The 18,297-nt window shown below is 43.0% G+C and overlaps 1 protein-coding gene across 1 annotated transcript; it reads right to left on the bottom strand.

Moving 5' to 3' along the window:
* Window positions 1-1,446: 1,446 nt before the first annotated feature.
* ppp1r35 (protein phosphatase 1, regulatory subunit 35) lies at window positions 1,447-9,637 on the bottom strand. The gene is given in 7 exon segments (XM_044181893.1): window positions 1,447-1,937; window positions 3,207-3,248; window positions 3,251-3,296; window positions 3,398-3,522; window positions 4,847-4,967; window positions 5,502-5,748; window positions 9,401-9,637. Coding segments are annotated over 6 exon segments (885 nt in total). The 5' UTR covers window position 5,748; window positions 9,401-9,637; the 3' UTR covers window positions 1,447-1,632.
* Window positions 9,638-18,297: the final 8,660 nt, after the last annotated feature.

Genomic DNA, 18,297 nt, shown 5'->3' with positions numbered 1-18,297 from the left:
CGTGAGAGTAGTGACTGGGGTGACTAGGTCCATTGGCTTCTAATTTTAGATGCAGCTCAGCACTGTCAAGTTTTTCTGGTCATAAATCTGTAATAAACATTGTGTTAGGCGTCTATTAAAATTTTGGAATTTTAAAATGTATAAGGGCTTAGAACATTATGATAGAAGTATAAGATGGCCATTCCCATGCTCAATTATGTCACATAAGTAGTTGCAGCAATTTTTTGGGTTGATACCATTCGTTACACAGATTTTGTGCAAAACGTAACCATTTTTGACTGCTTGAGCATTGATAAAAATAGTTAAACAACCAAAATAACACATTGAGACACCAAGACCTTGAGGAACAGCAAAGAAAAATGCATGCCGTGATTTGGTACCAAAAACTTCTGACATTTGGAGATTTCTGTAAGAATTGCATTTTTCAGAAATTAGATGGCAAGGACTTCTGTTCTGTAAATTGCTCAGAAACCTCCTTATTGTGAATATACCTAGGAAAGCCATACATTCTCTGAATGCCCTAGATCTCTAGTTTGTGGTTGTAAAGTTTTATGAGACTGTGATTATCCTTGAGGTCACAGTAGGTCATTTTATACAGTGAGGTCAAGTTTAAAAAAAAAAATGGCTACTATTAACATGATCACACATGAAAATGGCTACTATCCACAAGGGACTAACATCCATCATACCCACATTGCAATACTGGTGGACCCCAGTATGCAGAAATATTCAAATACACCATTGATAGAATAAGTGAAAATTTATACTGCATGCACGAAACTGAAAGGTTTTTGCCCAAAACTGCATGGGATATCATTCAGATATCTTGAGGTGCGAGGTCAAGAGACCCCTTTGAAAACGGCCATGTCAGTGTTTCCCTCACAAAAATGTAGCCTAACTTTGGAGCGTTATTTAGCCACCTTCAAGCTAGGCACCGACAGGCTAGCACCAATGCATGCCTTAGGTCATCTACTTTCATATGATACCAGTACCTTTGCTCTAGCTTTAAAACTGACAGTAATGTTGGCCGAGGACGCCTGCATCCTAGCTGAGTTTAAATGGGCCTCTGCTGCCACCATCAGGAATGTTACAGTAACAACAAACAAAAAAACAAACTGCAAAGGCCATCGGCGCTTGATTGCGTGTCTGCCCTTCTTTACTGACTGGGTGATCACAGTTCAAGTTTATTAGCTGTGAAATCCACAGGGCAAAGATCATTATTAAACACCACCAGGTATTAAAAAAAAAAAAATAGTTGTGAGCCCTGTGGCTTTCAATAAAAAACACCCCTGTGGACACGTACCATGAAGGGTTGCGCCACAGGGTTGTACATAGAAAATAATAGAGGCGACTGTTTTGGCCTTTACACTTTCATGTTTTGCTCTGTATCTACAATAAACCCGTCTGAACGACCTGTGGCACAGCATCAGTCATGACATCAAAGGGTGAAAGCGTCTGAAAAGACTTTATTGGAAAACTTCTTTTTTTTGCTTTTTGCAGGAATAAAAACAGATTTCAGTTTACATTAATAATTTATAAATTGATTAGATAATTATTGTTCAACGACATCACAAAGTCTGACTAATAAGCGCCTCACTGCCTCCAGCCAATCAGAGGTCTACTGCATGTGTGTCAGGGCGTGGCCTCCCAGCGTCTCTGTCGTCTGTAGAAGTCAAAGGTCGAGTAGGCAGGGTGTGTAGATGGGCGGGGCTTGTGGTTAACAGGCTCCTCCTCTGGTGGGAGTGGCTTCTGTCTGACAAGGTCAGAGGTCATGAAGAGGAGGATGGAGGGGCCATCTGCTGCCTTGCTGCCATGGCAGCGTGGGAGCGGGGCCAGCAGCAGCCTATCCTGCAGCAACTGGCTGATCAGCTGATCCTCCTGCATGTCAACGCTGACCAATGAGGTGAAGAGAAGCTGAGAGCGAGAGACATTCACTACTACAGACACAGACACAGAGAGAGTAGAGGCTTTAACAAGGTTGTGAAATACAAATATGTAAAAGTTAGTAAGGTAAAGTGAAATCTAAAACCCAAAGTAAATACAAACAAAAACAAATGAAGCTATAATTTAGCAGTCTGAGTTGACTAAACTGGTCATGTTTAAATTCACTTTCTCCTTTTCACATCGCCCAATTTTCTGATTTAAATTTGCTTGTGAGCAAATTGAGTTAATTCTACTCTCACTTCAAGCTGTAGACTAATTACATGGGAAAAATGTAAGTCAGTTATACTTTCAGCAGGTAGGTTAGTCATTGTTACCGCCCAAGTGGATGTTTGCTGTGACACAGGCTTGTCTGGAAGACAAATCCAGCCCAGGACAAAACACAATCCCCACAAACATCCACCCTAATTTAGCTTTTCACCACAGCCTAGAATATGGAAAGTAAACCTCAAGAACATGCTTAATTATTTCAGAAAGACCAATGAGAGAAATGCTGACAGAGATTGTACTGAGTTACAGAAGCTAGTGGAACAGAGGCTAGACAGAAAGTGATGTCAGGACTTAAGCTTTCTATACATGAGGCAACTAAAAGAGATAAATCAGTTTCTGCAGGGTTCACCAAGTTAAATTTCAGACTTTTTAATACTACATAGAATGTAATTTAATACCTCTTTCACCATCATGCTGGCCAAAGTATTAAAGTATGAAAACCTGTAGGGATATGTCCTACAATTATTTATTATGATATCACATTTTCTTAGTACGTACCAGCAATATACAACAATAATTCATAGTGATATAATTATTAATTAATAAAATTAATGTGACCTGGACTCAGATTAGCAGTAGAAAATTGATGGATGGATTAATCAGATAATTTAATAGTTTTTAATTAAGTTAATTTAAGTTTTCACTTAAATCTTGATCTGTCCATTGCTGTAGCTGCAGTACAAGGTAATTTGTTTATCATTTTACAACATAACAATCTGAGCCTGTCAGTGGCAAAAACAAGCACTTTTAAAGTGGACGTACTTTGATGGGTGCATTTGTGCCTAAGGACTACATTGCAGACAAAACCAGGTCTCCGTCATGATGGCGGACAAGATCAATTTCCAGCTCGAGGAGCGAGGGAACATGAAATGAGGCAAATGAGAAGCACCTTGTGTGTGTGTGTGTGTGTGTGTGTGTGTGTGTGTGTGTGTGTGTGTGTGTGTGTGTGTGTGTGTGTGTGTGTGTGTGTGTGCGTGTGTGCGCGTGTGTGTTACCTTCACTAGCTCTGGTGTTGATCAGGTTTTTGGTCTCTCTGACCTCTGTAGAGTCTCCTGAATGGCCTTCTGGGAGTTAAACTCCGCCCCCTGCAGGACAACAGACAGGTTACCATGGTAACCAGCTGTTAGCTAGTTCTTAATTAGCTTAGTGATGATTTATTAATAACCTACTGAAAAACAATGCAAACCTGCAGTGACTGAAGCTCCGCCTTCAGAGCCAGAGTGGTGTTTAACTCCGCCCACTCCAGACAGCCTGGATCTTGATTGGATGCTGCATCAGGAGGCTCCACCCACTGTCTGGGGGCTCCACCAGCAGAAGAGAGGAAGAAAAAACTGCTTTTATTCATCATTCTACTGATCAGCAGCCACTGAGACAGTCTGACTGATGAGGAAAAAATAGAAATAAACTCTACTGGAGACAACAAAAGCCTGACTCAAGTGGAAAACACAATGCCGCCGCTGCACCGCGGCATATGACACACTTCAAGTGCCGCCCCTAGCACCAAGTGCTGCAGCGCATCAACAACTGTCATCTACACACACACACACACACACACACACGAGAGACAGCGACAGCAAGAGGTGAGGACAGGAAGTCGAGCTGCCACGGGAGCTGGGATGTAGCCTACAAGCAGGGAGCAAGTGGAGTTTATTCATTTAATTGTTGCTTTGTAGATACAGGCACAAGTGAAATAGTTCAAACTGCAGTGAAAAGAAAGCAATAAACTAACTAACCACCCGCCGTCGGTGTAGGGGTTGTACATAGAAAATAATAGGGGTGGCTGTTCGGTAGCAGTGTGTTTTGGCCTTAAGAATCTTTACTTTGGTTTAATGTAGAGAAAGTTTGACTATTTACAGATAAAATAATGAAAAAAAAAAAGTCATGGTTCTGTTGTTGGGAGGCAGTTTTGAATTTTGCAGTTGTGATCCAAGCCGCGGTGGTTGGTTAAGGTCAAACTTTTGACTTCTACACATGCCGAAGTGGTGTGCATGAGGCTGCATAGTGAGAGAGATATTCCGTAATTACAGGCTGTAGACGGTGGTGTCTTAGTGATCGCCTTTCTAAAACCAAAATACAAGGGCAAAAGTGTAACAAATGGATTAAACTGCTACTTGAGCATGCCTGTCTTACTAGCTTTAGCATACTATCTACAATAGTACTTCAAGGCCAAGGAGCAGATCATTAGCTAACTACATTAGTGTGTGGGATTTCAGGTTACGTTACAAAAAGCTCTGTTCATGATAAGCATAAGTTCTCTTTCAAATCAAGCATCTCTTTCCACTTGAGTGGAAAGTTTTGTTATTGCAACTGCATTTATAAATTATTTTGACTCAAATGTTGATTGACCATGTCATGGGATATTTCAGTACACCTTCAGAACAAATATTTCTGGGACCACTACAGAAAATTGCAGATGAACATTTAATAAACGCAAAACAATGGCAAACTGCACTCAGCTCCAAAACTTTATGGGCGTGTTTATGCTGTAATATCATTAGCGCAATATCTTATGTGAATTGGACCTTGAGACAGCGCAGATAGCGGTTGTAAATGATGCGCAATTCATGGTGCTATCAGCGGCTGCAATTAATTCTTTGTGAATTCACTCCTCTGTGTAAACTGTCAGACTGGTTACCATGGTGACGACCTCTGCTCTTCCCCTGACCTCTGATTGGCTGCTGAGGCAGGGGGTCTCTATTCAGTGTGATGTGAGGCTCCGGTGTTACCGTGACAATCACCGGCTCTTCAAAACACACCTGCAGGAGACCAGACACAGAACGATGTCATATCACACAAACACACATCAAGACTACAGGATGATGTCATCACACACACATGCTGCCTTCAAATGGAACTTGTGAGCTCGTGGTTACGACAGGGGAAGTCGTGTACACAGTGTGCTTGGCATAATGCAGGAAATGCAAAGGCATAATGACAAGATGACGCCACTGAGAAAAATCAACATTTTCCTCATACATATAAAATAATTAAGAAAAACTCTACATGACTCAAATTACAATATATTAACTTACTATTCACGAAAAACTTCCATGGCCTCCGCCATTTCTGAAAATGTCAGCAAACGTGTCGCAACTCTTGAACTCAGAGTTTTCAGAAAATTTTCACTTCCGAGGTCGTGAATACCACAAGACTCTTCTCATGAACACGGTGAACACGACCCCATTTGAAGGCAGCAACAAACACACACCAAAACTAAAGGAAGATGTCATCTCACACACACACACACACACACACACACACACACGAGGACTACAAGATGATGTCATCACCTGTGTGTTCCCCTTTCTTCCTGTCTGTCCTCGGGGGCGGGGCTTCAGCTGTGATTGGTCACTCAGCTGACTCTTCTTCAGTGGGTGGGGCTTCAGGTGTGTGTGGCCAGTCTTGGGGACAGGGCTGAGTGTGACGGACAGGTCAAGTTCAGGACAGTGAGTCAGAGAGGAGGATGAGGGGGAGAGGGGGAGGGGGGCAGGGTGAGGAGCAGGGGAAGCAGAGAGAAGGGAGGAGGAACTCCTCATCCTGACAGGAAACAGAGTGAGACATGTTTGTGATTTTCAGTGGAAGCCTCTATTAAAGAACATGTTTGTCCTGTTAATTACAAATGAGCGAGTTTCTGCTGTAAACATCATCATCACAGCTTAATAAATAGTTAATATAAACACCTTTTATCAATCTTTCTAGGATAAAATACAGACGGGGGACTAATGAAAGGAAAATGCTGAATAAAAGAGTGGAGAAACATCAAATGCAAATGCTTCCGTGCATTAGGGCTCACTGAATGGTTTGGTGAGGATGAAAATAATGTGAATTATAGCTGCTGTGCAGCTGTGAGTCGGGTCCAGGCATTTTGAGGAGGAGGAAGATGGAAAAAAAGACAAGAACATCGGAGGAGAATTTGCAATAGCTGTTTACGGTAAAACATTTTGATGCACTGTGGGCTCAGTTTTTGATATTTCAAAAATCTGGCTGGATTGTTTGTGAAGGTCAGTCTGAAAATGCAGAGTGGCAAGTTTGGTGTTGATTGAGTAAAAAATGTGGGAGGAGATATATTTAATTATTTATACAGTTTCTGAGAAGAAAAAAAAGAGTGATGACTTCATAATTCCTGCCAGCTCGAAGCATGTGAACTTTTGGGCCTACATTTTGTTGAAAGTTGCAAAGTGGTAGCACGTATGACTGATTTGTTATGAATTTACAAAGTTTACAACTTTAAACGGTTGCTGTAGCGCCACCATCAGGACTATTGGCCCACAATGCCTGTCCAGGACATTTGGCATAGGACTGGACCTACGTGGTTTTTTCCACGCATGGGAAGGCAGATTTCCTAGGAATAATAATAATAACAACAACAACAACAACAACAACAATAATAATAATAATAATAATAATAATAATAATAATAATAATAATAATAATAATAATAATAATACTACTATTATTATTATTATTATTATTATTATTATGACATTGGCAATTCCATGAGGGTCCGGCAGCCTAGCTGCCCGGCCCCTAATAAAATGCTCCAGCCTTTACAGTCACCAGATCTCAACCCTGTTTCACATCTATGGAAGATTTTGGACCATCGTGTAAGACAATGCTCTACACCACCATCTCCATAAGACCAAATGATATAATATAAACTTTCATCTTCAAACCTATTTAGTGATGTCTGTGACTCTCTCTGGTGGTAAAGGTCCTTTTGTTATATCTGTCTATCTGCTGTGCTCTCGCTTGCCTGATTAAATAAAGGTTGTATTAGGGATGCCCCAATCCCTTTTTTTGCCACAGATACCAATTGATACACGGCCGATACACTGGTATAGCATTATTATAGGTCAGTTTGACTGCTTTGTAGTGAATTGGCATCTCCACCAGGCGGTAGCGTAACCTAGGCGTGCCTGAGCAACCACATGCGCAGCTCCTGGCCAGTCAACGAGGTGGGACCACACTACACACGCACGCACACGGTTGTTGCTCTCAGCTGCATTCACGAGTGTTTGACCACAGGTGTTTAGTACTATTTTGCCTTCAGGGCTTTGTGCCAGAAATGATTTCATTAGCAAGGTTTTTTGGAAGTACTGAGCATATGACTACAGGGCTTGAAACTAACCCCGCCCTAGTTTCAGCTGGGAGATGTGCGAGCGGCACGTTTGCTACGTTTGGTTTATGTTAATAAACAAAATAAACTCACAAAATGTCAAGAAAGGAATTATTCTTGCACGTCTTTTCCTTGTTGAACGGAAAAATACAACCGCACACCTTCTGAATTCAAGCTTCTCTCTTTCACCGAACTAAGACTAGCTTAATTGCCTTGTTAACTCATGTAAAACACACGCTGGCTCTACACGCTTTTTCCCCACTGCCTCTCTGCCTTGGGTGGCCTCTGGCCTTTTGCTTACTGGGTTAGCTGGCTGAGCAGCGGCTGTCACTCATTCTTTGAAGAAGAAAAATAGATAAAGACATCACATTTATTTTTCACTTGCCAGATCGGACAACTGCATGAGGCATTCCACTTGCCCGAATACAGAGTTTACTTGCCCCGGGCAAGCGTTAACTTTGAGCCCTGGACTAGATTAATGAGACTTGGATTATACTGCACGAGTTGTGTGAGAGTTTTTAGATGGATGTTTTGATGTAGTTTTGCTATTAAAAAACAGGAGCGCCAACAACTTCAACAAGTCTGGATAGCGTGTTTTGAATTCTTTCTATGTTCACATGGAGGTATGCGAGGACAAAAAATTCTTCAGGAATTCAAGGCAACAGGTGAGTAATTGATACAGTATATGGTACAAATCATTTTGGTAGGTTAGTCAGTATGCCACAATGCCACCAACTCAGCTGAGAATTGGTTCAAGTTTTTTGCGTCATCAGTGGTTTTTCGCGATCGCATATTTTTTTACTGAATATCAATCTGAACATTTAGCCTACTTCACACTAGAAAATACAGAGATATATATCGGGTACCGCCATTCAACCTAAAAATACTGAGATACAATTTTTGGTCCATATCGCCCAGCCCTAACGTGAGTACAATTTGACCTTAAATCATTTTAAGTTAGGTCAATCAATCAAGTTGGGTCAATAAACTAACTGACAGAGAATCAGTGTGATGTTAGTCTGATGGAGGTTTTATCTGTTAGTTAGCAGTTAAAACTAGTTTGACTAACAGTTAAATAGTTACACTGTTTTAACTGCAGTCAGTTGGCTTGTTAAGATTCAGTACCATTTCAACAGTCGATAGGGATTTGGTTTGGTGAGCCACAAAACAAAACAACACCTCTCATACAGCGACCACCTTAGGACATTAGAGTAAATAAATAAGTAATAATAATACATAATTAAAACAAGCATTCCCATAGGGATGCTATCAGTACTACAACCAGCGATGATGTATATCATTGTATACATGCCCTCACAGTGTCTTACAGACAGGAATAATAGCAGCACATTAATGATTTAAGAGTTAAGGGCACAGACGGCCTGTGGGTAGGTGCTGATACTTTTCGGTCCTTGGTTGGTATCGTTAGCAGGGTGAAGAGGAGTCGAGAATAATACTGTGTCCCTTTTTCCGTGGTCTAAGGTTAATGGTGTAGATTTCAGCAAGGGACGGTAGCTCCTGGCCTGATTTTTGATGCAGTGAGTACCATTTTGTCCAGCCGTTTCCTGCCTTGTGCTGAGGTGTTTCCATACCAGTTATTCCAAAGGTGAGCATCCTCACCTTTGGATCTGATCTGATCCCAGCACGACAAAATTGGATCATACTCTTCCGTAACTTTTTTAGCTGTGAAAGTTAGACAAATAAAGCCAGTCTTTAACCTGTTAGCTAGCTCTTGAATGCAGATAGCTAACTAACTATCCTGCTAGACAGTTAACGCTGGCTAACCCTAACTGTCACAGTCAGTCAGTTTATCACCGGTTACTGGACGAGGCTAGTTACCCTGGTAACGTTAGTGAATAAAGGCAGTTAAATTAGCTTCCAGTTGCTAACTGAGTTTCTCGTGACTAGCTTAAATCCTGACAGAGTCCTGTGTTAAATAAAGTTAACGTTAGCTGTGTTCTTTGTGTCTGTTTGGTTTTAATCGGACAGTTTGTCTCATATGTTTCACAGAGTAAATTAAAGCTACAGCTGGCCGCTAACCCTAGCAGATCGTTACATGTCTGTTAACGTTACCCGATTTAGTCCGGTCAGAAACGATCCTCAGTAGTGCCAGATCCTCTCCTCTACAGAGCAAACCGCAGTCTGCCTCTCTGAAGATGATCTAAACTTTTTTTATCATCTGAACATTTCAGGGCGGAAATCATCACTTTCTCTTTCAGATTTCCCGCCTCATTCAGACTCATTTCCTTCCTTTTTTAAGGTTTTACGACAGTTGTAATCCTTGACGTTGCATTCTTCTTCTTCTTCTTCTTCTTCTTCTTCTTCTTCTTCGTTGAGATTTTTCAGCTGGCATCTTTAGTGCTGCATTACTGCCATCTTCTGGAGATTTTCCCATCAGTCCTGTTCTCCGCAGGAAGCTGGCCAAACATCTTCTGCCTTGTCCACTTTCACCAGGCTCCAGTGTGCTCTTTAATCCTGCTGCTGTTGGCCCTAAGCTTTTCATTTCTTCCATGCCATACCTTTTCCCTCTGGTTTGGAAAGTTTAAGATGTTTTATTTTTTAACAGTGCCTAGTTAGTCCAAATGAGCAGGAACCCAAATGAATGCGACCTCACTTGCCTTGTTTTATTCCTCTTGAATGTTTGCCATTATTTTGAATAGTCCTGGCGATTACTGGATGCACCTGACTTAAGACTGGACAGTCACTACAGACTAGAACTTTGTTTGGTTTGGTTTGTTTAATCCATTCTAAAGCCATCAAAATGGCATACAACTCAGAAGTATACACACTTAAGAAGAAACTGTTGCAGGAATCACAAGACAATACTTTCTTGACAGGCACATTTATTTGTCAAATTATTTTGCCATTTATTGTATTCAGACTTGTTTGTTAAACTGTAATGCTACAGCTGGTTCTACTGAAAATAGCATATCATCAAATCTAATGTAAGACTGTGGTGTAATTCTGGCCATTAAGTGGCACTGATTAAAGGGGCAGTTCACCAGTTTTACACATGATTAGTTTACTGGTCATGATTAATACTACTCTGCATGTAAAAACAGTTCAATCTCTTCTGTGGCTCTGGAGGAGCTTTGTCAAGGCTGAGAAAATTACTAAAGTGACATTACTGCGATTGCAAACTAGGGTCGTCAAGTTTGAAAGACATGGGCATATACAGTACCAGTCAGGGAAGGTCTACTGAAAGACCTATGGAGTCAGGATATCCTGGCCTCTGCTGCATAGATTTTGACCATTCTTTTTTTTATCTGTCTCTTGAAATTCCCTAAACTTTATGAAAGTGCAATTCTAAATTGCCGAAGTACCCTTTAAGTCCCTAGCATATCATATTCACTAGTTATCACCTTTTACTATGTAGCGATATATGGCTTTAAAAGCATTGAATTGGTTATAGTAAATTACTTTAATTTTGTTAAGAGGAAGGAGCGGGTTTACTCTCGCTTCCGGCTATCAGAAGAAAGCAGAATAAATGTTATGAATTTCAGAGTTGGTTGCATGCCAGCCTTCCCAGGTTTGGTGTGGAAAACGAGTACAGAGACAGAGCATTTGTGCTTCCTCTGGTTTTGTAGTCTTCTCTCCAGGGGGCAGCGGTGTCAGATGTCGTTGGCATGAAATTTCACTCCTCCCCTTCTATACCTCTCCTTTTTTAATCCTTACTTGTTCTAATTTCATATACAGAATTGATAAAGTTTATTACCTGTCTAATTCTCCCATGTTTAAATGCGTGGCACTCTGTTGCTGGCAGATATCAAACACATTGTGAATAAAAAGAATATCATCCACTTTTTGTGTTTTTTGTGTACCCGGCAGAAGCGTCGCTAGAAACTTCGTCTTAAACCATCATAAATTGATATTTATTGAGTTTTTAATCCAAGTTTTCTACGCTACACTGCTTTCCTGGCCACTGCTTTACCTATATATTTTAACTTGGAAAAAGCTTTCAGTCATTGGACGTGTGGATCTTAAGTAATTTTAAGCTGGCTGCAACTTGACGTGGTTTACTGGACTGCCTCCACTGCTGCTAGCTTAGCTAGGTTTGTTTATAGCCCGGTCGCTTTTACCAAGGATTTTAAGTTCGTAGCACTTTTATGGACTAAATGATAACCTGATGGCTGAGTGTGGATCTTGTCACCTTACCGTCTCAAAGCTGAGGAAAAGTATCGCCTGTCTGGAAGCCGAGCTCAGAGAAAAAGACAAGCTCATCCTGGAGTTCTCCACTGTCGCTTCGGCCCAGGCAAAACACCTGGCAGTCCTCAGCTCCTCTGGCTCCGCAAGCCGGAATGCGACCATCCCATCTCACTCTCCTGACTGCTCCACCACAGCACTGGACAATGATCCCACTCTTCCGTGGCTCGGCTCCATCATCACTGGCGCTCTGGAGCATGACGTCGTTTCAGCTAAGCCTGAAGATCCGTGGCTCCTCATGGGTGCGAAGCCCAAAGCAATTGCCATTTCTACTCCTTGCCGAGCCCCAGTGGACGCACAGTCACTCGCCGGCGGGGGTGGTGAGAAGGCTCCGGTGAGTTCGACTCCACGCCAACCGGAGCACTGGACCATAGCCTGTAAGGACAGACATGGTGCAAAGCACCTGCCTCCTCCACCTTCACATCGGGACCTCCCGCTGGCCAACAGGTTTGACATCCGGGATACACAGGACTTTCCTCCACTGGAGGGACACTCCCTTTTTCCAGCGGTCAAGTCTTCCTCCTCCTCTCGCCCCAAGTTACCGAAAGAGGCCGTGAGAGCTCTGGAGGAGAAGCTCTGGAGGTCTCATTCGTCCTGAGACAGCAAAGAAGTCCTCTGCTAAGGAGGACGCCGCCCCCTCGCCGCAGCAGTCCCCGACCACAGCTATCCCAGGGACGGCTGATGGAACTCAGCGGTCTCCACGATCATCGACTCTGCCTCCTCTCATCCCCCCAACTACGCTGATCGTTGGAGATTCCATAGTGAGGAAAATGCGCTTCGCTAATGCGGTCACACGCTGCAGGAATTGGACCCGAAATGAAATTTGAAATGAAATTCCTACACTGGGTCGTGGAATTGGCTGTTTTAGCAGGATCCTCAGCCTTCATACCTGGCTTCAGTCTGTTGTCAGCAGGTAGACACGGGACACAGAGGTTAGTACTGTGACGAGGGAGTTTATTAGAACAGCCAGACAGAAAAAAGCAATGACGGGAGATATGAGGGGCAAAGCTAGGAAAGTCTATGGATCTTATCTTGATGTAGAGCTGGTAGTAAGATCCACTGGAGGAGACGGGAGACAGGAGAGCTGGGAGCTGATGAAACACACAACGGAGAAGTCCAAAGTCCAAAGGGGTTGTCAAGAGATACTGTGGTCGGGTTGAGTTCTCGTAAGAGGTTTGAGACCAGACAGTGAGTGAACCGGGGGAGTGAGACTATATAGTGTGGAGTAGATGATTAGTGGCAGGTGTGTAATCAATACTCAGGTGAGTGCGATCTGCTGATTGCAGTGGGTGGAGCTGGTGGTGTCTGTGTTGGCTCTCTGACAGTACCCCCTCTTCCAGGGGCGGCTCCTGATGCCCGCTGACGGCGACAGGGTCGGCCTCTGCCTCTGGGTGCAGGACGATCTGGATGAGCACTGTGAAAGTCCGTCAGTAACGCCGGGTCGAGGATGTCGTCTCGTGGAACCCAAGATCTTTCTTCGGGCCCGTATCCTTCCCAGTCCACCAAGTACTCTAGCCAGCCGCCCCGTCGCCTAGAATCCATAATGGCCTCCACCCAGTAGATTAGGGGTTCCTCAATCACATCTGGAGGAGGAGTTAGGGGTAGCTCCTCGGGTTCTGTGGAAGACGGAGACACAGGTCTTAGAAGGGAGACATGAAAGGAAGGGTGAATGCGGTACCTCAGGGGGAGCTGGAGCCGGTAGGTGACGTCATTAATCTGCCTCTCGATGGGGAATGGACCTATGTAGCGGGGACTCAGCTTACAGCAAGGCTGACGGATACGCAGATCCCGATTGGAAAGCCAGACGTGATCCCCTGGATGATAGACCGGGGTAGGGGATCGTCGGGCATCTGCAAATTGCTTGTGTCTCCGTACAGCATGCTGCAGGTGGATATGAGCTGAGTCCCACACTCTCTCGCTCGCTCGAAACCAGTGGTCAATGGCTGGGACTTCAGATGGTTCCTCTGTCCAGGGGAACAACGGGGGTTGGTAGCCAAGTACGCACTGGAACGCGGTGAGACCCGTGGTGTTCTGCTTTAGCGAGTTCTGTGCGTACTCGGCCCACGGAAGGAAGCGGTTCCAGCTGGTTTGGGTGTTGTGACAGTAGGTCCGAAGATATCTCCCTATCTCCTGTATCTTCCGCTCAGTCTGGCCGTTGGTCATCTACTCCAGGATATATTCCAGCTAACCATGCCTTGCTCAGGTGAACCCTGTGCAGCACTTTGAATTGTATGAGCCCTAACCTAACAGAAGAGAACCTCCAGAAAGTTTCAGATAGCTCAATGCCCAATTCATCTTCCCATCTGGATTTAATTTTATCCAGATTGTACTCTTTCAAAGACATGAGCTGGGAGTATAAAAGTGAAATCAATCCTTTATTATAAAAATTGAGAGCAAGATTATCTAAAGGTGAGGTAGGAGGAAGGTCAGGGAAGGATGGGAATTTATTTTTAACAAAATTGCGAATCTGAAGATATCTAAAAAAGTGGTTTTGTGGGAGATCATACAATCTGCAGAGGTTCTCAAAACTGTTGAATAAACCTTCAGTATATAAATCTTTGATGCATTTCAACCCGGAAACTACCCATTGTCTAAATGATGAGTCCAGTGTAGAGGGAGGGAATAAATGATTTTTGTAAATAGGACCCAAAACTGATGCAGATGTAAATTTATAGTGACAACGAAAGTGATTAAAGATCTTCAGAGTAGAAAGTACAACAGGATTGGATGTGAATCGAGAAGCTTTCAAAGGCAAGGAAGAATACACTAAAGCTGGAAGAGAAGAAGAGTGACATGTATGTGCTTCAATTAAACACCAATTTGTTTCTGGGCAATGAAGCCAAAATAATATCTTCTGAATATTTGATGCCCAGTAATAATTAGTAAAACTTGGGAGACCTAAACCACCAACATCACGGGTCCTTTGAAGAATGTGTTTGTTAACCCTGGGGATCACTGTTCACTTGTCTTAATCAAAAAACTTTGACACGACTGCAGACTGTACAGAACTCAGCTGCTAGGCTGTTAACCAGGACCAAGAAGTACGACCACATAACACCTGTTTTAGCCTCTTTACATTGGCTCCCTGTTGGTTTTAGGATTGATTTTAAGATCTTGTTGATTACTTTTAAGGCTCTTCATGGCCAGCCCCAGATTATATTTTAGACTTTGTAATCCCTTATGAACCTTCATGTAGTTTGAGATCTTCGGGCAGGGGTCTCCTGTCTGTTCCTGAGTCCAGGATGAAAACTAAGGGGGGCAGAGCTTTTGCTATCAGGGCACCGAGGCTCTAGAACAGGGATGGGCAAACTTTTTGACTTACAGGCCACAATGGGTTCTAAAATTTGACAGAGGGGCCGGGCCGCCCGTTCCTGCGTTGACTGCTTGCTAGCATAGTTGGCATGCTTCGTAGCAAAGTGACGGCTGATATTGTACTCTTTGAAAACCGCGACAGTTTCTTGGCATATTAGGCATACAGCCTTTGATCGGACTTCAGTGAAAAAATATTTTGTGGTCCACTCCGTATTTGATAAACTCATTTTTGCAGAAGAGCTCATAAGAGAAGTAGAAAGTAATACACGCGAACAAGGTCAATGTAGCTGAAGTGCGCCATCTTTTGGGGAAACATGGGCATTACAGGGGAAAGGTAAATTGAACAAGGTTTACCTGTACCTATTTTAATATAATCTTGTCACGTTTGGCGGGCCGGATTAATAAGCCCAACGGGCCGTGTGTGGCCCGCGGGCCGTAGTTTGCCCATGTCTGCTCTAGAACAACTTGCCCGAAGAAATTAGGTTGTCTGAGTCAGTGTCTTCGTTTAAGTCTCGTCTCAAAACACATTTTTATCTGAAAGCATATCCTGATTTTACCTGAACTGGCTGTTTATTTTACTGTTTATTTTATTGCTGTTGTGTATTTTATTTCTTTATATCTTGTCATTCACTGTTGTATTTTATTCCTCTTGTTGTGAAGCACTTTGTACTTTGTTTTGATGAGTGCTCTATAAATAAAGTTTTATTATTATTATTATTATTATTAGTGATAAATGAGTAATAAACAGTGTGGCTCTCAACCTTTGTTGTTCATGCTCCGTGAGTTTTTGCAGGCCTGTCGTAAAATGGGAAATTGTCATTCCACTTTCCATTAGCGACCTGCTGAGGTCATGTGACAGTAGAGGTTCCTGGGAGAAGTTTATCAGTTCTCTGGAAAGACTTAAAATTCTTCATCAACACCTCATCACCATCTTTATCACGCTACAACTACATGAGCAAGATTCCCCACTTTCCTGCAGTTGTGCCATGCAGAAGTTTCACCTGTGCTTCACAATAACCTTCTTCTCCACCTGTCTGCAGTTTCTCATTCAAAATTCTCACTGATGACATAAATAAGGACTAGTGCAGTGTATTTGATATTGTTGCTCTCATCGACTGTCTCTTCATAACACTTAATGTAAAAACCTTAATTTTATATTGTAACAAGTTAGATCTGCTGCGCTAACCACCCCTCCCCAACAACAAGACTACATCACCAACTGCCCCAGGCTCCAGGTTGACTGTGTGGCAATTAGTTTGTGGTAATAGGATAAATTGCAAATTCAATTCAATTCAGTTTTATTTATATAGAGCCAATTCATAACAGAAGTTATCTCATCGCACTTTTCCTATAGAGCAGGTCTAGACCGTACTCTTTATAATATTATTTACAGAGACCCAACAGATCCCACCATGAGCAAGCATTTGGCGACAGTGGCAAGAAAAAACTTCCTTTTAACATGCAGAAACCTTGGACAGAACCAGACTCAATGATGGGCGGCCATCTGCCGCTGCCATGTTAGGTTTGAGAGAGAGAGAGAGAGAGAGAGAGAGAGAGAGAGAGAGAGAGAGAGAGACAGGTAGAGGTTTAGAGAGAGAGAGGTTTTGGGGGATAGGGGGAGCACAATGCAAATACCACCTACAATTTTTTAAATAGCAATAATATAATGGTAGTGGTAACATTAATATCAATAAATTAATAATAATGGGAATGACAGCTATAGGAATAACAATGACAATAATAGTTTCACCTGAAACTGACCTTTTGTTTCCATGATGGCCCAGTAATCAGTAATCATATCTATTGTTTTCTGGCTGCACCTCCCTCATCACTGTTAAGTACCTGATTAGCATATGATTGGCTTGACCAAGGTGCAAATACACTGTGGTAAACCGTTGGCAAGTTACAGAAATGGTGGTCTAAGATTCAACTTGTGGGTTTACCAGTTGATGATGATAATACAGTCAAATAATACAATGTAATAATACAAGTAATAGGTAGTGGTGCAAGTACTGTTGAGTTAAGTGTAGTTTATTGAGATTATTAAGATATTGCACAGCAGTAAAGGAGGTAATACACAGAATATTGCACAATTATTCAAGTATGGCAGAGATGTAATGATCAATGTCCAGTTTAGTGACCTAGGGTCAAACAGACTGACCCTTAGAGGGAGGAGTTAAAGAGTTTGATGGTCACAGGCAGGAATGACTTCCTGTGGCGCTCTGTGGTGCATTGTGGGGGGATGAGTCTTCCGCTGAAGGTACTCCTTTGCTTGACCAGCACGTCATGGAGTGGGTGGGAGACACTGTCCAAGATGGCGTGTAGTTTGGCCAGCATCCTCCTCTCTGACACCACCGCCAGAGAGTCCAGCTCCACCCCCACAATGTCACTGGCCTTACGGATCAGTTTGTTGAATCTGTTGGCGTCCGCTACCTTCAACCTGCTGCCCCAGCATGCAACAGCATACAGGATAGCACTGGCCACCACAGACTCATAAAACATCTTCAGCATTGTCCGGCAGATGTTGAAGGACCTCAGCCTCCTCAGAAAATAGAGGCTGGCCCTTCCTGTAAACAGCTTGAGTGTTCTTAGCCCAGTCCAGTTTTTTATCCAAGTGTACTCCCAGGTACTTGTACTCCTCCACAATGTCCACACTGACCCCCTGGATGGAAACCGGGGTCACTGGTGCTACGGCAACGGGCAGCATGCGAGCTGGCGCATGCGCACTCGAAAATGTGCCTACAAATGCATACAGATGGAGAGGAGGAGAGAGGAAAGAGGTGCATCATGGGAAGTCTCCCGGCAGTCTAGGCCTATAGCAGAATAACTAAGGGATGGTTCAGGAATCACCCAAGCCAGCCCTAACTATAAGCTTTATCAAAGAGGAAAGTCTTTAGCCTACTCTTAAATGTGGTGATGGTGTCTGCCTCCCGAACCCAAACTGGGATCTGATTCCACAGGAGAGGAGCTTGATAACTGAAGGCTCTGGCTCCCATTCTACTTTTGGAGACTCTAGGAACCACAAGTAACCCTGCATCCTGGGAGCACAGTGTTCTAGTGGGGTAATATGGTATTATGAGATCTTTAAGATATGATGGTGCCTGACCATTAAGAGCTTTGTAGGTGAGGAGAAGGATTTTAAATTCTATTCTGGATTTTACAGGGAGCCAGTGCAGAGAAGCTAATATTGGAGAAATATGATCTATTTTCCTAGATCTAAACATGCCGCAGCATTCTGGATCAACTGGAGAGTCTTAAGGGACTTATTCGGGCAGCCTGATATTAAGGAATTGCAATAGTCCAACCTAGAAGTAATAAATGCATGCACTAGTTTTTCAGCAAAGATAACTCTGAGGTTCCTTACGGTGCTGCTGGAGGCCAGGGCAATGCCATCTAGAGCAATTATGTCTTTAGATAATGTGTCTCGGAGGTGTTTGGGGCCAAGTACAGTCACT

The sequence above is a fragment of the Siniperca chuatsi genome, linkage group LG21, assembly GCF_020085105.1.
Source record: "Siniperca chuatsi isolate FFG_IHB_CAS linkage group LG21, ASM2008510v1, whole genome shotgun sequence".
In the NCBI taxonomy this organism is placed as follows: Eukaryota; Metazoa; Chordata; class Actinopteri; order Centrarchiformes; family Sinipercidae; genus Siniperca; species Siniperca chuatsi.
The sequence above is the reverse complement of the archived record's forward strand: the minus strand, read 5'-3'. Positions and strand labels throughout refer to the sequence as shown.